Here is a 24,148-nt window from a genome sequence, read left to right as displayed (position 1 = left end):
GCCCGGGTGGTGCGGTGGCCCTGCTGTTCCTGGGGCGGGTCGCCGTGGGGAAGGCACGGCTGGGCTTGGGGCGAGCAGAGGGAGCAGAGGAGGGGCCGCCGCGTCCAAGGCGCGTTTGCTTTTTTGTGTCCCTTCCGCGGACCCAGCCTGCAGTTCCTATGGATTTACGAAAAGGCTGGTTTAGGTCCTTTCATATACAAGTCCATTTTTTTCCCATGCCTTCCCACAGTCACAGCTATGTCAAACAGAGTAATTCCTCTGTACCATCACACCGTTTTAGTTTCCTTGCCCTTTTCTAGAACGGCCCATAGCAGATGCTGCTTTAATCCTTTCAAAGCACTTTGTGAAGATAGTGAAGGCACTCGGGGATAATCTCTGTGAAGCCACTAAATTGGTCATCACCGAAGCACTGAGAGACGTGAAACTAGGCTCCAGTAATCTGCAGAGGGAGCTTTTCTCTCGTTTGGAAGCACGGTGACATGCAGACCCACCGAATAAACCACAGCAGTTTGCAAAGCCTCTGTTCTTCCCTGGAGGATGCCACCAGAGGGAGGAAGGAGAAAACTGCGAGCAGGTTAAGGTATTAATCACTCAGTGTAATGTGTGAAGACCGGGGTGGGGGGAAAACAATCATCAAAAAGGATGCTTAACCATGGAGAGGAGTTTACTCAGATTTATTTTTTTCCTTAAATACCAAAAAAGTGGGGTTTTTTCCCCCTCTTTCTTCCTTCTCACTATTATTACAAGGGATAAGGCTTGGCAGAAGACTTTGTCATTGAAATGTAAAGTTGATATAGCCACGGACCTGTGGTATTTCTATGAAGCCAGAAGAAACTCACAGCTGGGAAAACTCAAAATTCAGGTTCAGGATATCAAGGCAAATAATATAATTTGCCTTTTATTGTGGCAAAAAGGAAATAATTATCATGGTTACTTATTACCATTTAAAGTGCTTGTGCCAAAAGAGGTCACATTTATGTAAATCATACTATTTCCTTGCATTAAAAACCCTCTCTGCTGGTTGTCCCTCTCCCTATTTAATCAAAGTAGAGAGCACTAGCATTAGTGTGACAAGAGATGCCAAACTCAGAAGTCTGGGCCTGTGTCAAATGCCATGGAAGAACTGCTTGTGCACAAAGGGAAGTGCTCAGCAAGCATGCTGTGCCACCTCAGCACTGCCTGTGGTGTAGCAGATCAATGCACCCTATGCTTGCCATGAGGGTGGATTCCTGCAAGGTGGGAAACAACACCCTGTTCCAGGACACCGGGTCCTGGCTGCGCAGCAGGAGAGACCTGCGGAGTGTGAGATGTGCCTCACTGCTGGGGGAAACTCTTGGGGAGCTCTTCTCTTTCCTCTCACTAAGCTGAGGAATCTTGCCCAGAGGCCTTGGATTTGTCCCACAAATGGGCTGTTGGGTGGCTGTTTCATTTCCAGCGAGAGTAGAGGGAGCATGGACCAAGTTTCTGCCCAATGTAAAATGTTATCCTTTTGTGCATCTTTCTCTTGGTAGTTGATAAAACACCCTCCAATGAAGACATGAGCATTCATGGACAGAGATTTTGTGATGGATTCTCCTCTGAGGACCTCTTCTCTGACCCAAGGTCCTTGTCCTGAAAGTAGGTGACTTTGCTGTGCTTTGTTGTGGGCCTTCTTGAGCATTGTGAATGTCCCAGGGCACTGCCTTCAGCAAGAACTCTCTCCCTGCCCTCCATCTGAACAGCCATCTGACCACTCACAGGTGGATAACTAGCCAGAAGTGGCTGCTGCAGCTCATTGCTGAAAATGTGTGATTGTGCACATTCCCCATGAAAGCTGATGCACGTTCACAGCTTTGCTGGGGGCCCAGGGTACTTAAATGGCTGCAGCGAGCAGCACCACAGCAGAGAAAAGGCCACTTGTGCCGGGCACGCCAGACAGCCTTGTGAGGGATGTGTGCATGGTCAAGAGATGCCTGAAGCTAGGTGGGATGGGAACATTGGAGCCAACCTGGAACTGTTGCAGAAGCACAGCAGTGAAGGCCTTTGGCCTCAAGAGCAGTGCTAGGGCCATTTTTAATCACTGAGCTGGTAAGCCCCTGGTCACTCTGTCACAGTCTGCTGAGCAGTGAGCTTTAGGAGGCTTGTCAGGGTTCAACTCCAGCTGTCTATTGATAGGTCTCTCAAAGAGTCAGAAGATGAGCTGTGGCAAGTGGCTGGGAAAATTAGACCACTTAGCTGCAGAAATGTGATCTATAGGAACTGCCAGACCCATCCTACAGACTTTAGGTTGGAGAAAGAGCAGCAGTTCAGTGCCTGGTACAAGAGCAAGATGGCTAGGGACAAGTCAAACCTGCAACCCTTGCAAGGCATTTCACTGAACCAAGTGTTTGGGTCATTGTCCTCAGCTTTAGCAGGAAGGTGAGAGGCTCCTCTCTTTCATCACAGCATGTCTGTGTCTCCCTCCTCATGGTAATGGATTGCTCTGCCCTTTAATTCTTGTCACATTGCCATTATTCTCCTCTTGTGTGGTGACACTTCCATAACAAACACAGGGAAAGCTTGATGGGAGCAGTCAGTCTGCCCCAGGAAGGACAAAGACAGCCTGTGGACAGAGGAGATCCATAGTGAGGTGCTCTATTGCCTTCAGCTGGATGCCACCACTGGGCCCAGTTTGCTGCCCAGGGTGAGAAGGGACAAGCCAGTGCAAGACGGGCATGGTGGTTTCAGTGCAATGAGAATGTGCTGCTCACCAGGAAAATTTTGCTGCTCCAGATGAATTAATTCAGACTCACATATTTTAGTTATGACTACAATCATTGATACCTCAGAAAAATTAAAAATACTCCTGACTGACTCAAGTCCGTGCACTTCAACAAGACAAGGTCTCATTTTTCAACAGTACAGGAAAAATCCCACATCATACTTCCAGCTTACTCCAAGATTGGAGGGTGCTTAGCAGTCTAAAAATATGATCCAGAGTACTTACATTTTTTTTCAACCTGTATTGGAAATTACCTTCCCTTCTTCTTAAATTAACAGCTAACTTGCTGGCAAAGTGACTTCATAGATGATTTTTTCTGCTATGTTGAAGTCACGTTCTCAGCTAGTGACACCTCCCTGGTTTTTTTTCACTGTGCCTTTTTTTTTTTTTTTTTAATTTGTGTGAGATTTTTCCTGAATTTCATTTGAACCAAAATACAAGTCATCTTCAGTGAAGAAAAAAGATGAAAGTACAGCTATTTAAGCAGCATATCAGTATGGTGTGGGTGTGCCTGTGAGCCTGTAGGTTATGTGGTATTACCTTATTTTAAAGGAAGTTGTCTTTTGTCATATCCACACTCTTCATTAAAGATTTTTGCACACAGCAGTAATGAGGATACAAAGAAATCTGCTGTCTTTTGCTGACCACGGGTTCACAGGCTGCATTAATAGATAGGATTAGTGAAGAAGAATAGGTCAGAAGGCTGCAAAGCTCCTGTCCCTTGAGATTTCCTTCTTTAGATCATTAGTCTTATTGAGAGCTCCCCTGAATACAGTGAGCAGAAACTGAGGAAAAGGCTGGAACCATTTCGTTCACCAGGACGTGCTGGGGAAGGGCAATTTCTGGGTCATAAGCTCCACTGAAAATGTCTGTCCAGTTTTCTGCACAGGCACCCTGGAGGAACAACAACATCAGTTTTCTGACCAGAGAGGCAGCTGTAACAGAGCAAGGAGAGACTATCATAGGTTTCTACCTGTTGGCTTTAGGTAGGTATTTGGCTTGGATGTGAAAGAGAGCTCTTAAATAGACATTATCAAGTTCAAAGTGATTCATTTGGATTTCATCCCTAATGGAACAGGATGGTAGAAAATGTAATTTTTTTTCAACAATTGCAAGATCAGAGAGGTACAGATTGTTTTTTATAAAAAGAGATTTATATTTAATGCAGAAATCTGGAGGAAAAATAAATAGTCAAGCCTGTAAACTTTCAACTAACGTTAATTAAGCTTAATATGTAGGAAGATTTTAAAAGTACCTTATCAGAAGTATGTGATAATTCTGTGTCTGCTTGTGTTTTAGTACCACTGAATAAATATTCTCTGATTTTCAGAGTTGTGGCTGTTGACTGTCAGTTGGCATCCTACAATTATCTTCTGCAGAGAAACAAAATATGGTTTTGTGGTTCTTAACTTTAATTTTTTGTATTGTTCTTGCTTTAAATGTTGGATGCACATAGAAATTGACTTCTTCAAACAGGATCTATGAAAGATCTAGGTACTGGAACCTTATCCTGTGTTAGCAGTCACAATACCAAGTGTTTCTTTTAGTTCTGCTGGAAGACAGCTATTGTAAGTGTATTACAGGGATTTGAAAATGGCACTCTGTATGAATGCACTCTGATACCACTGTAATTTTGTTTTCTTTGTTTAAATATTATCTATTTTGGGCAGGCTTATTTTGGGCACACAATACAAGGGAAAATTTATGAAATTTCAAAGAGTGCAAGCATGTAAGTGCAAGTAATAAAAAATTTCAACCACAGAACCTTACAGGAAAATAGAAGAAAATTTAAGTTTTATTGAATCAGTTCTTCTAAACAGCATGTAAAAAAAAGGTTTCTGTTTATAAATGATTGGTCTAACAGATTTTTTTCTTATTCTAAGCTTATTACATATTTCAATTAACTTATTAGCCTTCAGCTTACACTTGACAAAGGTCTGTGTAAGTTAAAATGTAAACTGCTAAGTATACTAATATGTTTACCTGAGACTTTCTTATTTTTATCTATAGGAACTAGGGAAAGTTGTGCTTAGAACAAAACCAGAGATTCTAGTAGAAATACATATGGCTTCTGTCTTAGGAGAGTTGATTAGGAGAGTGGTTGTAAGCTAAATCAGAGGTATTCCAATTTATCCCCAATCTGTTCACATCTGCGTATCCCCTCATGAATGGCTGGGAAATGTCTGCACCATCAGCTAAAGAATTAATCAGTTGCACTTAAGACTAGAAAGAAGATCTCAGGTCAGCAAGGCCAGTCCCCTGCTGAGACAGAGTATAATCTCATTTACACAGCTATCATGCTCTCTCATATAACTGGCTAGGCGGCTTTTTGGTGTTATCACTCTTCCAATTGAAAGCATGTTCCCGATTTTGTTTCTCTGTTGGATAGGAGCCTTCACCTAAGTTTTTAGCTAAAGTGCTCACAACAACTTTACACACTTTTTGGTGACCCCTGTTAATTGAAATAATTTTTTTGCCGGCAAATGACATTCTATGGCCAATCTATGTTCCTGAAGGAACAATCATACCTTGAGGTCAACCTCTGTATTCCTATATTAAGCAATTGAGGGAATTCTATTTTGTTGGTTGGTTGACTGGGGGGCAGGGGGTAATTATAATTTATTTATCTCCTGTCATAATACCTTCCCCCTGTCATTCCAGCAGCCTTATAGCCAGGACTGAATACAGCATCCAAGCAAGGTCTTGCCATCACTATTCACATTCATATTTACACTCTACCGACTCTACTGATCCCTCTCAGTGTTGCCTCTGCATCACACTGGTAGTTCAAACTTCTTCCATCGTCAGCCAACAGAGATGTTCTCCTCTGCTGCTTCCTGATACTGGCCTCACATCTTCTAGCAAATATTTAGGTGCCTGAGTCTTTAGGCTATTGGGGTTTGATTTCTCCAGGTCCTTCAGCCAAGCTTACAGGTGCTTTGCATGTCATAAATGCTGTTCTTGAAACTTACCTCCAGATTCAAAACCCAAGTTGCATTTTTTGCAGAGTATGTACAACCAGCAGTAACACTACTTCAAGTGCAGTGTAGATCTGGTTAAAATTGATGGATGTAGTATACCTTTTGGAAATGAAACTTTTGAAAAAATCTGTTAGTCATACAGAAATCAGAAAAGTCCTAATTTCTTTTCTCCTCAAAGGTCTACTGTTGCACTTCTGCAAGCACCAGCCATAGCAATTTATAGTTATTAGTTTTATGTACACCAATAACTCGTTCTATCCAGGGAGCTGTGATGTGGCAGAACAAGGACTCTGTCATACAGATACCCTCTTGCCCCTCTGGCAGAGAAAAAAGGCCAGTCCATGCAGTAGCTTCCTGTACCTCTGTTGCTTTTGGGGGTCTGACAAGACAATCTACATTTGTAGAAGTCTATTGATACTTCCTTACACAAAGCCCCAAAGATGTTCATATTTGATACTCTTGGGGTTTTGATGCCTTGAAAAATGTCTTCAGTGATTACACTTCTGTAGTTACTGATTTCTTCTCTTTTGAATATGCATATGTCAGTGCAGCTTCTTGCAAATTCTGACGTACTTTTCCAAAACCAAAGAGATGTATGTGATTGGTGTTAGCATTTATCCAGAAGACAGGGTTCCTCTGAATATCCTCACCTTCACGGGATAAAGTCCTAAAAACCTACCTATCTTTGGCCAAGTCTTCCCAGAGTCACACATCTTGACAGAGGACATGTGTATCCAAGAACCATGGTCTAACGCCCTTTGCTGAGATAAGGCATTTGTGTGTCCCCTTCTGGAAATTCTCATAGGTCATAGGCAGCACAGCTGTCATTTGTGACAGACAGGACACTGATGTACGTGTTGCACGTGGAACAGCAGCCAGGCAGTTTTGGATCCAGCTGAGGGGTCCTCAGCACCCTGCATGGCAGCCTGAGCACAGTGGTGTCGCACACTGACATCATGAGAAAACCAACATGAAGTGCGTGGTGCGTTTTGCAAATGCTGACGGGTGTTGAGATCACTGAAGCGCTTCTTGATACCCAAGTCACTGTTCCATTGTTCTCCTTGCTAATGTTTGGGTCAGGGGACCAGCAAAGTGGGGAGAAAGTGCAATGCCCATCCAACAGCAGTGATCCTGTCTTAGAGGGACTCTCTGCAAGTGATAGCAACCACTGTGTTTCCATGCACTAGGCCAACTGTGTCAGCATCCTCTTTCTGAAGGCAGCACTCTGCTCCCATCCTTCCCTTCAATGACCTCAAAACTGTCTCAAACAAGTGAAAGCTTGTCCTGCTGCTAGGATTACATCTGACCCCTTTTTGCCTATGCCCTGAGTGGTGTGGTACAATGGAAAATCTTTGTACAGTTTAAATTATGAGGTGCAATTTAAAAGCACTGCCCACTGCTGCTGGCTGCTAGACATCGGGAAAAAATATAAAGCATTTTTTTCTTCATAGTTATTAACTGGAATTCTTAAGCTGGTTTTTTTCCTGCATTTATACACAATTTGTTCTCTGTTCGTTTCCCTTAGTTTCACATTTAACTGGGGCTGTTAGAGTAAATATGAAGCATAAAAGGAAATTTTAATTCAGTAGGAGAGAGTACTTGTTGGAGAACAAATTCTGACTTTTTGTGAGTGCTTCTATCTGAAAGGCATACTGAGAGCATTACCAATTCCACCAGAAAACTGGAACAGACCACAAGATCCAAATGTGCCTTTAAAAGACACATGTTTCTGAATGGTAATAGTAAACTGTTACTTGACAAGTGACAAAATGAGTGTTATTTTGGGATTTTGTTTGACAGATAAATCTGAGAAGGTGGGAAAGGAAACAAGCTATTCACAGAGCATTCATCCACAAAATTGCATTTATTGAACAAATAATCTCTCCATGCTTTGTCAAGACTAAAACAAGATGACTCTTCTCCTTCCCGTCAGAACTGGCAATATGCCCTGGACAGGATATTGTGTGTGTATAATTGGCAGCAAAGACTGAAAACAGAGCAGGGTCATTTCACAGTTGCAATAGTTAATGACAGCTTCGCAAATTCTCTGGATTTTATCAGTGTTTTAATTAAAGTTTTTTAGGTGGAAAATGTTTTGCAGCAAACCTCTTCTGATAGGCATTTATGCTTGTGTATATGTAGTTGCATAAGTTACTGATTTCATTCATGCCTGCTCTGTATTAAGATGCCCAATCCAATTTCTCTCCTAGAGAAAGGTTATTTGCTGAGGGAAGAGCCTAGTTTGTCTTGTAACACTGAGCCTCACTTTTTGCTCTCATTTCTTGAATTCTTCCACTTAAGGCTTCATATCTATTTTAAACTGCATATGGCTGAGTTGTAACACCCATTTTCCTATTTCAGTGCTGCCAGCTTTTACAAGACTGTGCAACTATGTCTAATAAGAGCAAGTCTAAGTAGAAAGCATAATAACTTATTTTGGCTGGGCACAGGTTAAGTCATTGTCCTGGTTTGAGACCAGTTGGGAGGAACATCCAAAATGAACATCCTCTGATAGAAGGCAGGTTACAGCCATCCCTCCCCCACCAGGTTTGGAAAGAATTTTCCTTGGGGGAAAGTGAAAAAACCCCTATTTATTTAACAAGTAAAGTGCACACAGGCACAGGGAAAAAAAAAAGAATAATGCTAAATAATAAAACCTCTCACTGTGGAGAGAACCTGAATAAAATTCAAAGTCCTTGTGGATGTGGCTCTCTCCTCTCCTGAGCTGGGGTTCGGCATGGGCCCCCCCAGGCCACAGTGTAGGGTGTCCCCATGATGCTCTGGTGTTGCTGAACAGTCCAGATGAGAAGAAGAAGAAGCCAAAGTCCCAGGGCTCCATATTTTAGCTAGCGAACAAGAAACTAGATAAAAAGCAGAAGGAATGTAACTTCCCTGCTGCAGAAGCAGAGCAGCTGGGCAGGAGAAGCCAGCGAGCTTATCTCTGTTTTGAACACAGGGCCAAAAGAATTCCACTGGCTGTCCCCTCTCTCCCTTAGCTAGCTTTAAAGGCACAGAACTCATGTCTGGCATAGGGCAGATGACAGGCAATACAGTGTCATACAGTCACCCCAGGACAGTCATCAGCTGGAAATGTGGATGACCAGCTCAGAACTATCAATTCACTTGTGCCTAATTTAGTACTCCAGAAATGATGTTAACAATGAAACTGCATGCAGCCTCAGGTGCATATTGCTTGTTCAAAGACCATCTCAGGTACATGAGAGAAAAATAGGACATGTCTGAATGCACAGGCTTGAGTGATTTGACAGAAATCTTTGTAAAATTATAATGTACCTTTTTGATATTCTTAAACTATCTCAGTGTTCTCATTTGTTTTCAGCAGAGAGATTTTCAGCCTCTTTACTCACTCCTTCTGGCTACTTTTCTGGTGTTTTCTTCGCACGGGCTGGTGGGCATCACACTGACACAGGAGCTTGTGAATAGGGTTTCAGTTCCTGACTTTCACCAGCTTGCTTGCCAGCCCTTCTGTACTTCCCAAGAAATCACAGATAACAGCACCAGCCTCTCTTGTGGAGTGCTTTTGACATCTGTGGATTAAAATGCTCTCTTAGGGAGTGTTATTCCAGGAGAAGGATTACTACTGAATTATATAGAGGCAATACAATATTTTTAATATTGCTGTCCGTCCTATTCCTCCCACCTCACAATGTTTGCAAAACTACTTCAGCATTGGCATATTATCTGTATATTTTGCCACTTCAGAAGATCCAGCATCTCTGATGAATAATTCCCGTCAGACTGTGCTTATGGGAAAAATGTGGTGATCCCTCTCTGAACTTTATGCTGGGAGGGAGTGCTCAGTTTCTACCTAGCTGCTATTTTTTCCTCTCTCACCACATTTTGACCTCAGCTGAAATCTGTCTTTTTCATCAGAATTACCTTAGTATGCTGGGTTTGGATTTTGGGGTTGGTTTGGGTTTTTTTCCGCTTACTCTTATGAATGAATATTGGTGGCAGCTGGCAAAAGATGGAACAAGTTTCCCCTGCTGTTTGTTTTATATCTTCTGTCTTATTGAGATGACACCTGGCAACATGGAGGCACTTCAAAGTTCAGAGGTTTCTTTCTGGACTCCTGATCTACCTCTGATGTCCCCTGAGGCACACACCACCTGCAGTGCAGCTGGGGAGATCTCTGTGCTCACTGGGAGTGTCAGAGCTATCGCTGTGCTTGCGTTGCATTTTCAACCTTCCTCCCTGTTATGCTGTCAGGGCTGGAGGGAGGAAGGGAGAGAGTTTGTTTGGTTTGAGGTGTTCTTTCAGTTGGGGTGATTTTCTGTTTTGGGGTGATTTGTTTGGGGTTTTTTAAGTCAGTCAGTCAGTACAGGCAGCAACCCAGACTAGCACATGTATCTGATGGCACAGAGATCCAGTGTCCCATAGTCACTACTCTAGTTGACAGCACTTTTATGTGACCACTGGTTTTGTTACTGAGTGGTTTACTAAGATTTGATTTTCTTCAGTTTCTTCTTTTTCTAAAATCAGAATTAATATGGTCTACTACCAAGACAGACCATTTTAGGAACTGGATATGCCAGTGCAGGTTCTCCACTGCTTTGCTTAAAAGGACTGTGCCTAATGGCAGAAATCATACTCACTCTGTAACCTTATCCTCATGCTTTCCTCATCTCCAACCTCAATTTGTCAATGTACTTCCAAAAAATTATCACAAGTTCTGTGTCTCTCTCACCTACATCTAAAATGGGCAGTGTTGTTTAAAGTGACGTTTTGCTCAGTTTCTTCCCTAATACACTTTAACTGAAAACTCCCTTACTCTCCAGGCTAGGGGAAATCTGCTCTGTATATTCCTGGGAAGGGCAGGTGTCTGACACTGTGGGGATAGCCCTCCTATCCATTACACTCCATTGGCAAAATTTTGCTACTTACAAAGGAGGTGCCATTTTAGTTGGTCTGCCATTTTAGCTTGTCTGCCATTTTAGCACTATGTCTTCATAGGGACAGGGAAAAATACTTCATACCTACTGCCTTGATAACTATTTTACCTTACAGAGGGTAGAACCAACGTGCACAAACAACACAACTCCCATGTTTGCATTGCAGGCTATCCTCATGCACTCCCAAAGCCTTCCTCCCCCAGTGCCCTGCTCTGCCTATTTATAATACCCAGACTCAAACAAAAGTCAGAAAATCCCTGACTTAAAGTGAATGCAGTTGTTCAAAACAGGACTTGATTAAGAAACATTGTCACCTAGTGGCCAGAACAAGATATATTTATTATTGCTGATCTTACAACAAGGTATATATAGAAGGCATGCGTGTCTCAGTGTATCATTGCACCAGTGGCTATTTCTGGTCAATACCATATGCTGACATTTCAGCTCTTCCCAGCTCAAATGCTCTTCAGAAAACCATGTGCATTTACTAAACAAGCCAGAGCAGCAGCAGCTTGGCAATGCTGCAAAGAGAAACTATTAAAAGGAAATTGCTCCACAGAAGAAGCAGTTCATAGTGCCATACAGAGACCATCCCATCAACCACCTCCCTCCCACTCCAAAGTACTCAGAGCTACTCACCGTGAGGTACCTGCCCAATCTTTTTCTTTACAGAACAAGTGCCTTGCTCTTTGGCATTTCAGCTCCTGATGCTCCCACATGGCCTGGAGATTGAGAGGCAATTTCCTCCCTTCCCTTCCTAGCCACAGCAGCCTGGCAGGGAAGCACCAGGTTCTTGACATATGAAGTGGTGCTTCCTGAAGGAAGGCAGCTGCCCCCCTTGCTAGAACATTAAACCTATCAGCTATCTTTCATCTCACAGACTCCTTTGAATACCCAGAGACACTGTGCAGTGCCATCATGTCACATCCCTCTTTATTGTCTGTGTTCATCTATTGCTAGGTCAATATACACCAGCCTTACTCTGGGCTATCTACAGCTTGTGCCTGGGTAGAGGGCTGTGGGTCAGCCCTTTTCTCCCTCACCTGGTAATGTCGTACCCTGGCATAAGCCACCAGGTGTTGCATTCTTTGTCCTGTTGTAGGCAGAAGACACTCAAAAGAGGTCATGTCTTGCTCTACCTTGCCGAGGTGAAGTGAGGCCACCAAAGTCAAAAGTGGCAGAGCTGGTTTGTGGGATAGAAGCTGGAGCCAGCAGGGAGCCAGGTGCTGCCTGACCTGCTGCTCAGCCCTCCACCCCCTTAACTGGCTAAGCCACATTTTCAACACTGAACCTGATATTTATTAATAAACTTTCTGTTAAAAGTCATTCATCTCTGCACATCTACATAATTTCAAAAAGTGGGATGCAAGCTACCAGGGTCTTGCACTGATGGGCAGAGCAATAGCTCTGGAAACTCTAGGTCTATCCAACAGTGTCTGACTTTCACCATCTTTACAGTAATTTCCCTTGAAGTGTTTTCCTCACATACTTAGACACATACGAGTCAGGCATCTCTATTCCTGGAGAGTAAGAGAGAATGCAACTTTCTGTAAAAATAAATAAAAAGAGACTTTGAAGTTCTATTCCAAACATTCTTTTCATATGGATTACCATGTGCGTTACTGAAAAATATTTCCATCTAGGACAGACTTTGCTGCAATGTGACCTCCACTGTTCTAAGAGAAGAAACCTAGCTGTATTATGTGCACTTCTCTAGAGAGGACTGATAAAACAGCTCCCTGGCTAAGTGCATGAACTTTCTGTGTCCATTATTGTATATGAGGTACCTAAACAGCTTGTCCATAGTCTCTGCTCCACTCTGCCAGTCTTTCTTCCTTCCTGTTTTTCCCAGGTGTAGCACTTCATGAGTTTCATCTATCCACTTACGGAAAAAAACTTTAGGGAAAAAATCCACTTTAGGCCCTTAAATGGTGCATCTGCAGTAGATGTAGCAGCAGCTCTTTGTGTTTGCTCTGTTTTATTGCTGCATTCAATTGCTCACTTGCTCCTACTTCTGAAATGTACCCAGCTGCTCAAAAAGGTTTCATGCATAGTTTTCTAGTGGATGATCTGGTTTAATACGCTTCTGATGGAACAAAAAGGTATTTTAGAAGAGATGTCATAAATTTACACACTCAACAGCTTCTTTCTTTATTTGCTTTTTGATTTCATAGAATGGACTGAGTTGGAAGAGACCTTAAAGATCATCTAGTTCTACAGATTTAATTTTTTTTCCAGGTTGGTTGTCTTGGTTTGGAAACAGCATTGTGATTTTTGTCCTGTATAAACAAAGACATCTTCTGCAGCCTACCGACTACCTCACATTTAACTTGGCAGTGTCAGATGCCAGTATCTCCGTGTTTGGTTATTCGCGGGGCATCATTGAAATCTTCAATGTCTTCAGAGATGATGGCTTCGTCATCACGTCAATATGGACTTGCCAGGTAAGACTGGATTATACTTAATTAGACAGAAGAGATGCAGCTATTTCTGTGGGTGTGCTGTATATAAATAACCAGACAGGGCCCAAAGAATGAAAGGAGGTAGTCACTAACCTTTCAAAAGGAGAGTGCTCTCTTTTGTTACACCCATAAATCTGTGCATTTGATCAGTGCTTCACCAATTTTCAGTGGCGTTTTTTCCTGTGTATTCACAATAGTTCTTACTAGTTTGGGGTTTTTTACTTCATGTCAGAGCTCACACTCATGTTGGAAAGTCAAGGCATAAGCTGTGCCTGTCTTCAGCTCACCTGAAGCCAACCTGGTTGTTTCTTTAAGCCAAATATTAAAGTGCCAATGTCAACTCCTGCTTGACAAGGCGTGTAGAGCAAAGCCTCCACACAGCACTTGGGCATACCCATACGTTTTAGCATGCAGCTTTTTGCACTAACTCAGTTGTAACTCTTCAGTCACATTCCTAAACGCTTGGTTCATTCATTGACTGTGGTAGAATGAGTGATTTAACTTTATGGCACAGTCATCCCTTATCTTGGAGTCAGCTTTTTGTTGAAGTGCTCGGAAAAAGTTATTATTGTTAATTCTGAAACACATCTATGTGGACAGAATATAAATGCACCCCATGGACAGCTAGGCACAAAGCTGGTTCCGTGGTGCTTTCAGCAACATCTGTGAGAAAGATTATACTCTGTTTCATCAGGGAATCAAAAATCTGAAAATGACTGGATATGCTACAGCAAGGTGTAAGAAAGATCATGATGAAGGAAAAGGGAGAGAGAAATAATCCTCTTTTCTTGGAGGTTTGGTTTTTTGGGGTTTTTTTAAGAGGAAGTTGAGCTATTGTGTAACATAGATGAAAGAACATTTACAGGCCATGCTCCCCTCCCTTTCAATAAAAAGGTTTGGTTTATAGAGAGGAAAACTTCCTGTAGGAGACTCTGATTAACCTAGGAGCTGTAGCTTGATCTAAAAAACTATTATTTTATTGTTTAAAATGTATCTCTATAGTCATTTGGCAGAAAAGGACTTATCAAATTGAAGCTAATTATTTCCTCAGCAAACTCGCACTCTTTCTCTAACAATATCACCTATAGTTGCACTCTAAGGTCTGCTGAGAAGAAACTTTGAATTTTTTTATTAATGGAAAACTTTGAAGTCATCATATAAATAAACACATACCTGAAAACTGTAAAATTTACACCCATACTCGGAATTAAACAGATGCATATTTTCCCCCTCTTTCAAGGAAGGTTGGAGCAATGAATGAGAAAGGAAAGTTAAAATCTGCATCTCCAGGTTCAGTTCTACTTTTGTTGCAGATTTCCTGTGTAAGACAGGGTAAGCCATTCAGTGTGAAATCCTGACCCAAGGTCAGTGGCTTATCTTAATTCTTACAACTCACAAGGTTGAAAGAGGTAACATTAAATGACCTTTCTGCATCCTTACTCCAAGCTCTTTCAGATTCCTGTCCGTACTGTGGCTCCTTTTTTTTTTGGCTGTAAAAAACAGCACACAGAGGAATTTGCAAGGCATGGCACACTGTGTTTCTGCATCTTGGTTTGCATGGGAACTTCTGTCAGCAGCCTTACAGATTTCTTTCATGATGCTTCTGTCTGTCACTCTTTGGCTGACTTGGAGCTATTAAGTCTTGTTAATGATGATCTGACTTCTTTTTTTAAGATTTAAAAATACCAGGATAGAGGTGTGCTTGAGCTTTGTGAGATGAAGGTGTGCTTAAGCTGGCTGTGCTTGAACTGCCTGTTCAAGGGGAGAAGTGGTCCATAACATTTTTAGGGTACCCAGATAGTTTGTTGGTCAGGGTGTGTTAAGTAATTTGGCTTGGATCTTCTTGTTTTAAATAGTATTAATTTGTAAAGTTTGGATATCAAGCAAAGTTTTAAGGTATAGGGATCCAAAGATTTTGTGCAAGACACTAATAATGCGTTGGCTTTTCTTAACACTCTGATTTGCAAAACATTAGTTTCTGCTTTGATTATTCTCTGTAGGCTCTAGAAGGTAACATTTACCACTCCAAATAAGAATTTATACTCTTATTAATACTAATTAAAAATTAATGGTAATCTGGAAAAGTCAATTTGTACTTTGAATTAAGTTTGGATTTGTTGTGGCTTGTTGAGTGGTCAAGATGGTTACGGCATGTTGAGAGAATATCATGTAGGATTCCTATTTCCATCAAGATTTTGTTCTGTCTTGGAGAACCTCAAAAACATGTTTAAAACCTGATACCCATCTTCTTGATTAATAAGCTTGACAAAACAGAAGCCAGTGATGAAAAAGTAGGTTATGGCAATAGAATGGATGGATTTTAGCAACAATATTGTGCAGAAATAGAAGGAATCTTCTGTGCATAAAAAAAGAGATGTGAACATTTCCACGTGTGTGTGGACAGCCAGCACAAAAATTGTTCTAAAAATGGTTAATGTTGAACAGTAGTGTTTTGATTGCTGTAGTCTGAATTTGTAGTCTTGCTAGAAGGGGTCTCACATGCAGAACATGAGGAGTGAGGACCTTTGTGCCACGAAGGTAAAACCCATGCTCTCTGTGAGGACCTGCCGAAGTCGGTGTCTTTTGTTCCCCTCATGCACGCGGGCTCCTCTGCAAGTAGCTGGGGTGGCACTTTGCATACATGAGCATGGCTCTCTTCTTAGCATGGCCTGTGTGTTTTCCCTCACTTGGTTTGTTTTGCTGAGTGCAGAGGACGGCCTTACTTGGCTTTCTGTCATTGTCCGGTTCACTACACATTTGCTCCTATTGATCAGTCAGCTTCTGCTGTCAGGTATGCTTAGGGAAATTTTATTTTCCCAAGGTAGCCTGTCATTTCTATTTATGAAGAAACTATCACCTCACTTAATCCACCTAACTATTTTGTTTTCCTCTGACTCGGGTCTCCTTCTGTGCCCTCAGGTAACATTTTTGAACATTAAGGTTCACCATCCTTGGCTGCCCTGGTTGAAGGGAGTGGGGGAAAGACAGACAAATAGTACTTCTCTCAAAACAGCCTAGTCTTTGAAAGCTCTCTGTAACAAAAGATGTATCTCCAGGTACAAGGACCATCTCACTGCATACCTGCTGAAAGGGACAGAGAGGAGTTCTCCTGTTCTCCTCCTCTTTATGGAAGAAACAACACTTTTCTTTCCCATGCCAAACATTACTTTTTGAGTCTGACAGGGCTATTCTCTTGGGAATGAGGTTACATGGTACGTCCGTATTCAAGTGCTGCCTCTGCTGAATGTTCTGTAGAAATACAGTTTTCCAATGGCAGGTTTTGGAATCTGCTTTCACTTCTCTTTAATACCTCTGCTCTATCACTGTCTCTTGTTCCTGATCTGGATAGAGGAAGGACAGTCAGGCTCTGACACATTCATTTTTTAGCGTCTCCCAATATGATCAGTAAGTAAACTGGTTCATATGGTAAATTTCAGGTCAGGAAATGTAACCCAGTGACGAAGAGCCATCTGTTGCCCATTGACCATATTCCGAGTGAAAAGCTACTTCAGAATATATTTTTGTCCTTCCTGTATTTTTTTATTTGTATGTTCTTCTGAACCAGAAGTTACACTGAAACCTGTAAATAAAACTGTGTGCAAATGTTCTTACATGGAGGAAGTAGAGAAATATTACTTCTCTGCAGGCAAATATGGTTTCTTCTAAGCCTTATTTATCAAATGACAGAAAGTTTTTCTTGTATTTGTTAATCACGTGGCAAATACAACAAAAGTTGCAGGCTTCAGGAGGCCTCTAAATACAGGGAAAGGATTATAACCTATCTGAACTCCATAGGTACATTGCAGTCATGTCTGAAAACAAGAATGGGTTATGGAGTTCCTTAGAATTTGAAATCCTTCATAATCCTGGTACTTCAGTTTAAACTTGTTTCCAGTCGTTCACTTTTCTAATTTTTTAAAATTATTTTTCATTATGCACTTTGGTTACTTAAATATTAATTTTATAAACACAGGTTTTACTATGAGGATCAAGAAAACTGACTCTTTACCGTGTGCTCACTCTGTTGGTATAGGCTTCTTTTAAAAAAAATTCCTTTTTTCTGCCTGTTTCTTACATGTGAGATGTGTGTGGGCTGTGCAGCCCAGAGCACAGAGTGGTTATCTCCAGGTTACAGTACCCTCACAGCCATACCCCCTGTTCCTGACGTGCTGACTGACGCTGTTACCGCAGATGCACTCACCTCACTATCACTAGCCCAGGTATTCCCAGCCCATCTGGCCAGCCAGATGGTGCCAGGGCATCCCCAGCAGACCTGTCTCTGCACAGAAACAGCCTCAGGAGCAGCCATTAAAAAAAAAGTTCCACTTTGAGGTATCAGTGAGCACCACAGTAGCTTGTCTGACAGGATCCAACTCCCACTGACTCTGTCCCTGCAGCCTGCCCTCACCATCCCAAGCACCAGCCTTCAAGGTCCTGCCTTCAACCTCACAAGGCTGCTTTGTGTTGTGCAGCATAATAAAGACATGGAGGGGAGCAGAAGAGAGAGAAAAATTACTGTCTCATCCTGTGGCTGGTTTTGCTACAAAGCAGGGAGGAAACCTGGGTTTGAGTTTTGCAGTGCTTCCATGCTTCACGCAGCGCTTCTTTATTCCTGCCTGGCATACCCTGGGCAGAAGCACACGGCAATGTGGTGATCAGCAGTAAGCCCCACAATGTACACAGGTATTGTTCTACTCTGTTAGCCCTAATGCACTGAAACTAATACTCAGTTTGCCTGACAGCACCAGATCTGTGGTGTATGTGCACCCTGAAAGGCCATGGTGTGCCCAGGAAGTCAAAAATTTTCTGGAAGCACCAGACTTCGTGTGTACTTACAGAGGAGTAAGTGACCCACAGATATCTGGGATTTCTTGCACTTTAGCAGATTTCCTAGATTGTGGTGGTGCAGCTGATCAAGTTGCCATCTGAAATCACAGATAAATAGGGATGTCTAAGAAAAGCTAAATTAGATGTGTGATATCCCTGCTTTACCAATGCTGCTGTTGGACAAGGAGGGTTCCCCTGCCTCTGATGGATGTCTGACAGTAATGTAGGGAGCCTCTTTTAGTCTCTGGCGCCAGTATTTGTTTGCTTTAGGAACATCTGGGCATCCCCTTATGATGAATAGTCTTGGGTCTCTGCTCCTAGGCAGGGAATGTGGGTCTGAGCACCTTCGAATGGAGAAAAGTAAATCCAGCTCTCCCACACACTCCATGGGGGTAAAGGGAGAATGGGTCAGCAATCCCTCTGCTTTTTACAGAGACACTGCTTAATTTTTGAAAGGTCTTGCACAGTTAAGGGAAGGATATGGCTGTGAATAACAAGGAATCACAATCCTTTGTGTTGAGAAGACATGAAAAATCAGAGGGTGAGACATGTGCATCACCTTGTTCTGTTGGCTTCTTTAGGAGCCTCATTTGCTCACCAGCTTAGCCACCTCCAATCTAGGAGCAGAGCTCAGAGCCACAACCCTCCTTTCACCAGGCAAGTGAGCAAAGCCTGCAAAACTGAGCATATTGGCTCTTATCCCCTTTTGGAGATTCAACTTCCAGTCACTAACTCTTGCTAGCACCTAAAAAACTCCAGTATTTTGGGTGTTATTAAATATCTAGGGCTCTATCATGACATTTCTAGAAGAAATAATGTCCCCCTTTTGTAAAAAATAGAACTGAATATCTGAAACACCAAAAGGAAGATTGCAGCAGTAGAAAATGCTGAGAACAGTATGATGAAAACACATGGGCTGTTTTCAGAAGTTTTGAGGGCAGGGCTTTTAACCTAGAATAAATTCTTTTTTATTTTATTAATTGTAGGTTACGGGCGGGTTCGGTCGGGACGGAGACGGAGACGAGAGATCTCTATAGGCAGGTCTTGGGACACAGTCGGTTTATTGTAAAAGGCGTGGGTATTGGGGCACTGCTCAGAGCTGCCAGACTCAGCTCTGTGCAGGCCCAAGAAAGCAAGAGAGTAAGTGGGTGAGAGAGAGAGAGAGAGAGAGAGAGTGTAAGAGCAAGAGTGGAAGTGAGAGCAAGAGTGGAAGAAGTAGTAAGGAAAGGAAAAGTGTCTGAAGTCCTGGTTACAATACAATAAATCATCTTCTGTACTGAATATTCTAATTGTCACTAACCAATCTAATACAAGATACAAATCCTATAGCATTTACATACAGCCTATAAGAGTTCTTATATTACCATAGAGTGTTACATCTTAACTTCTAAAAACTACTCTTTGGACCCCTTCTGCTGAGCTAGTAGGGTCTGCTCTGACCCTTGGACCTGCCTGCAAGCAGAGGGTATTGTTCCATCAAGAGGGGATTACCTCCGGTCGGCCATACCATTGTTTTCCAGTTGTTCAGTAACTAAGACTTGGTATTTCAAAAGTGGCTTTCATTTCGATGTTGCCTGTAGTTTTCATATTCCCAAAATCTTTTGTCAGGCAATCATATTTATAAGGCTTTCCTGTTTCATCTTCCCCAACAATTAATGGCATTTGCTTTCTCAGAACATGCATTTATCTCTTTTTCTATACACAGATTGTAAAATATTGCTAAATCTTGTCTGAGCACAAAATAGAGGATTAATACTTTCTTCTTTTAACAAAATCTTCTGTAAATTGTCTGATAAATCAAAAGCCCTAAAGGCATTTATGTTCTTATAAACAGATTAAATTTGGAGCCCATTAATTTCTGTTCATTTAATATGGACATAAACATAAAACCAACCAATTCTTTATTTAGCTAGACTGTTGACTCTCTTGACTCAGTTAGTGATTTTATGTATTTTATAAATACCAAGAAAGTGTTTACACATTACTATATGTGGAATGGTACTCCCTCACATTCTGGGGAGACAAGTGACCAATGGTAGCTCCACAGTCCATGTGACTGGTAATAAAAGCAATGTCAGATGGGAAGGACCAAAATTAAACCTTATAAGTTTTCATTTTACGGCCTTCCCTGTACTGCTGCTGGGGAGATTACTGAGGAAAATGCCAGCCACTACTGCCAAATGTCTATGCATTGTTTCTCATACTTGTTCCAGCTTAATCACCCATTCACCTTGCTCCATCATCCATTCACTTTTTTCCTTTACCTTTTCTGAAACAAATTTATATCTCAATTATGAACACTAGAATGTATCCTCCTTCTTGTTTCCTTGCCTACATGAGATTTGGATACTGAAATATAAAGTTGCAGAGGTACTAGTCTTCCCTATTTCTTTATTTCTGGTCTGCCTTCGTATAATCTAAAGAGTGTACACATTGCAGTCAAAGAGGTAAAGGCAACTCATGTAGACATCTGTGAGCTGAATTTTAATGAGAAAAATACTTCATCTGCAAGGAAGGGGGGAAAGACTGCACAAACAGAATCATTAGCAACATAGAAGATCATTTCAGTGTAACTAATGTGACTTCAGGGAAGTTCCGCCAGTTTTCATTAGTCATGAATTCTCCTTCATTTTCCTCTAAATTATTATTTCTGCAGTCAATTGTGACTAATTAGGTAAGTTATATATTTGGTAGTGAAAAATCATGCCCAAACTATCTGTTTCCTTGTTTAACAAGTTTGACATAGCCTCTGCTGTGACACCCAAGTTCTGTGTCAAACCACACACTGCTGCCTGGAATGGGCATTCGTTGCCTGAGAGTGCTCCTACAGAGCCAGGAATTTACAAAGCCTAAGCTTTGATTCCTGCACTTGCTTTTCCACCCAGAAGGCTTCTTATTTTTCTATGTGGAAAACAGTTGCCTTCCACATCCTTCTGTGCTGATGTCTAAGATATTAAATGTCTTCTTTCAAAAAATGCTGTCTATCACTCCTTCATCATTCAAGATCTTCTCACCATGGGGCTGAACAATTCATATTCTTCTGACTCCTCTCTGTATGCCACACCCTCTCACTGGCTTTTAGGCAAAATTTCATCTAAAATTAAAATACCACTCTGATAAAATTTGTAAATATCCTATATAGTTCTACCTCACATTTACTCATCTTCTCTATCACAAAAATATATTCCATTACGTGAGTACACGTAGTACATAGGAAGCAAATCAGGTCCTGACCTTGGTCCTGTGCTAAGTGAATCAATGACAAGATGACTGCTGCTTGCAGTGGGCTGTATATGACATGACATACAGAATTTCCACACCACTGTCCTTGCAGGAAGGGATGATATTGCATCTGGTGGGTTTCCAGATCGCCCTTTAAGGCCAAGAATAAACTGTATCTTTTATATTGCCTTCCATGCTCTCCCTGGTCTACTAGGACTCCTTGGAAATGCTTGTGACTCCTGTTATTTTGGTACAGGATCCATAGGGGGCAAGAGTATTAACTTAAGAGGTCTGCTAGTAGCCATGCAGCTTTTTCAGGTTTTCAGGAAAGTAGCATGTTCCTGTCTTGGCCACTTAAGGCCAAGCTGGTACCATCACTAACCTGTCCTGCCTTTTGCCTAGGAGCTTCATGAGCAGAAGAACAAGCTCAACTGCAGGCATTAAGCCAGCAGTGATGATGGCCTTGTATTAACCTGAGGGTGGCTACGTAAACAAATTCCTTCTTGTTGGGAAGCAGCACAGATGACTGGACAATGTGAAGGGTCACTTGTAGTCTCTGAGATGTCCTGGCAAAGTCCATGAACAGTGGGACTTCTGATTCCCTTGAGGTGTGTAAGACTAGAGAAACATTTAGCATGATATTCTGAAATGTCAAAGAAAATACATTAAAAACAAAAGCGTGATTTTAATCTGATGTTCATGGATCTCAGTTTTCCACAGGCCACAAAGCCAAGCCTTGCCTTCTATGGTAATGTAAAGACAAGACAGGTGACGATTCTTTTATCTGTGTATTTGTTTGTTGGTATTAATGGTGATGCTAACACTAAACAGGTAGAATTATCTGAATTATCATCACTAAAGTGGAGAGGAGTTTTGGCTCAGGCACACTGAAAAGAATTCTACATAGTGTAGCACAGGTGTTTCCAAAAGGGCAATGCTAGATTTTCCTATCTGGTGCTTCTTAATTTCCCTCTACACTAATTCACAAAAAGACAATGGCAATTCAGCATTTAACCTGAAGATGGGAATCTTTCCATTGTGTCTGGATCATCTGGTAGTATGAACTACATGCTCCCTGTTTATTCTTTGTGGGGGGACATGAGAGGCATAAAACCTGCCATGATTCCATGGCATCTATCCAGAGCTAGAAAGCAGGTGTTTCCAAGCATTTGGAGATGGCGTATTTGAAGTAAGATTATAATCTGATGAGGCTGTGTAAGGAAATTCTGCAAGCAGTTTCTACCTGTTTGTTAAATGCCATGCCCTCGGTGGGGTTGTTGATTTCAAAGCTGTGCTCACTGATAGGGGCATGTATGACTAGGAGTAGAAATTGTGGCCTCAGAGGCTGCAAGTAAAGTAGCTAAAGGTCAGCCGAAAGTAAGTATGCCTTGAACCTCACTTGATTAACCTGGTATATAAAACTGGGTTCCGCAGTATTACTAAAGGCAAAACTTGACCTGCATATATTGATAGTGGCACTGAACATACATTGACTATATAGTATAATTAGTATAATTTCATATCTGGACACATAATAGTATAGTCTAAATACTGCATTCATATTTTTCTATCTTTAGAATATATGCCATCCACAGAAAGATTGAATCACTTTCTGAGTGCAAAATACTGAGTATCTGATGGTCTCACTTAATGGTTTAAACTCCCTAATCCTGTAGTGTATCAATTCTCATTGTTTACTGATACATGGAGTGGCATTTGTGTCAGAGGCCTCTAATGGCTTGGGTTAATGCCATCACCTCTAAGAGCAGCTACCCTTGAAGCCTACTAAGGCATTTTAAAAGGCAGAATGCAGCCATAGCAGAACAATGTCTCATGAGCAAAAGATGTTGCGGGAACTGTAGCAAATGATAAGTCTCTTTCACCTCCTATATTGTAGGAAATCTTAAAGAAACCACCTGAGTGCTTTAGGAACACTATGCATTGTGAGTTTTAATTAGTCTTCTGTGAAGACAAGTTTTGATTATGAACCCTGGTGGCTCTTCTAGAACCTCTATGATTAAAGATTTACTGTAGTCCAGTTGACACATCATAGTATATTTGAGGGATGGGAGAATTGTGATGTCATCAGACTCAAGCGGAATATTTTTGCATTTACTTCAAACTTTAAGAAATTGTTACATTTAAAATGAAGTTTTTAAATTTTAAAATATCTATTCAAAGATATCTGCAATTGCTTTTACGAATGTGTTTCTTGAAGATTGATTTAAATGCTTTTTCATTTCTTGATGTTGAAGGAGGTTTATTGCCATTATCTATTTACACTATGATCTCAGAAGAATCTGATCTGTATTAAAAAAATATAGTAATTCTGAGAGACCTTATTGTGGCGACTTTAAGTCTATGCTGTGGGCAAATAACCCCTGTTTGAAGTTTATCCTTTTTACATATTCATTATCTCATTTTCAATAGAAGAAAAATACAGGATGCTGTGGTTCTGAAAGGAAACAAATGGACTTTGGGAAATTGCAGCAGATTTACCAGTAGGCCAGAGGAGGGAGTGAGACAGCCTTTGTGGCTGGTGAGACCAATATTTTGGCCTAAAGTGAAAAGTAATAGCTATTTTGCCAATCTGCTTTTGTGCAATTAAGCCTTGATTAATCCAATAATAAGAACAATAGGTTATATTTTACTCTGCTTTAAATGAAGACAACCCTTATGAATCAGTAGGGATTCATAAGTATTAAAGGTAGTAAAAGTGGGGCACACCCAAGCTCACAGCTAAAAATTTCATAGTGCTCTGGGAATTCCAAACTCTCCCTGTGTCAAAGCAAATGAATTTGCATGCTCTATGTATTGTGGGTTGTAAGTAGTGCACCGAGAGCATTAGTGAGATTTAAAGTCAGGCACAAGTACAAAGCAGAAAAAACCCACAATTTTTTCTTCAGTTGTCTCTTACCTTCCAGGAAGCATAAAGATAATGAGCACCTTCCATGAGTATCTATATAGCCAAGGGAGTAATGCTGGTAGAGCACTGGGAGAAAA

General features: G+C 41.5%; 1 protein-coding gene across 1 annotated transcript in view; it reads left to right on the top strand.

The window, feature by feature from the left end:
• Positions 1 to 3,467: 3,467 nt before the first annotated feature.
• The window catches only part of LOC103624145 (opsin-5), a 32,282-nt gene continuing 11,601 nt past the window's right edge, over positions 3,468 to 24,148 (top strand). Inside the window, exons 1-2 of the mRNA XM_008643357.2 lie at positions 3,468 to 3,726; positions 12,873 to 13,078. Coding sequence (XP_008641579.1) covers positions 3,606 to 3,726; positions 12,873 to 13,078 — 327 coding nt within the window. The 5' untranslated portion in view covers positions 3,468 to 3,605. The remainder of the gene's footprint in view (positions 3,727 to 12,872; positions 13,079 to 24,148) is intronic.

Source organism: Corvus brachyrhynchos, unplaced genomic scaffold (genome assembly GCF_000691975.1).
Source record: "Corvus brachyrhynchos isolate BGI_N302 unplaced genomic scaffold, ASM69197v1 scaffold70, whole genome shotgun sequence".
Classification (NCBI taxonomy): domain Eukaryota; kingdom Metazoa; phylum Chordata; class Aves; order Passeriformes; family Corvidae; genus Corvus; species Corvus brachyrhynchos.
The sequence above is the reverse complement of the archived record's forward strand: the minus strand, read 5'-3'. Positions and strand labels throughout refer to the sequence as shown.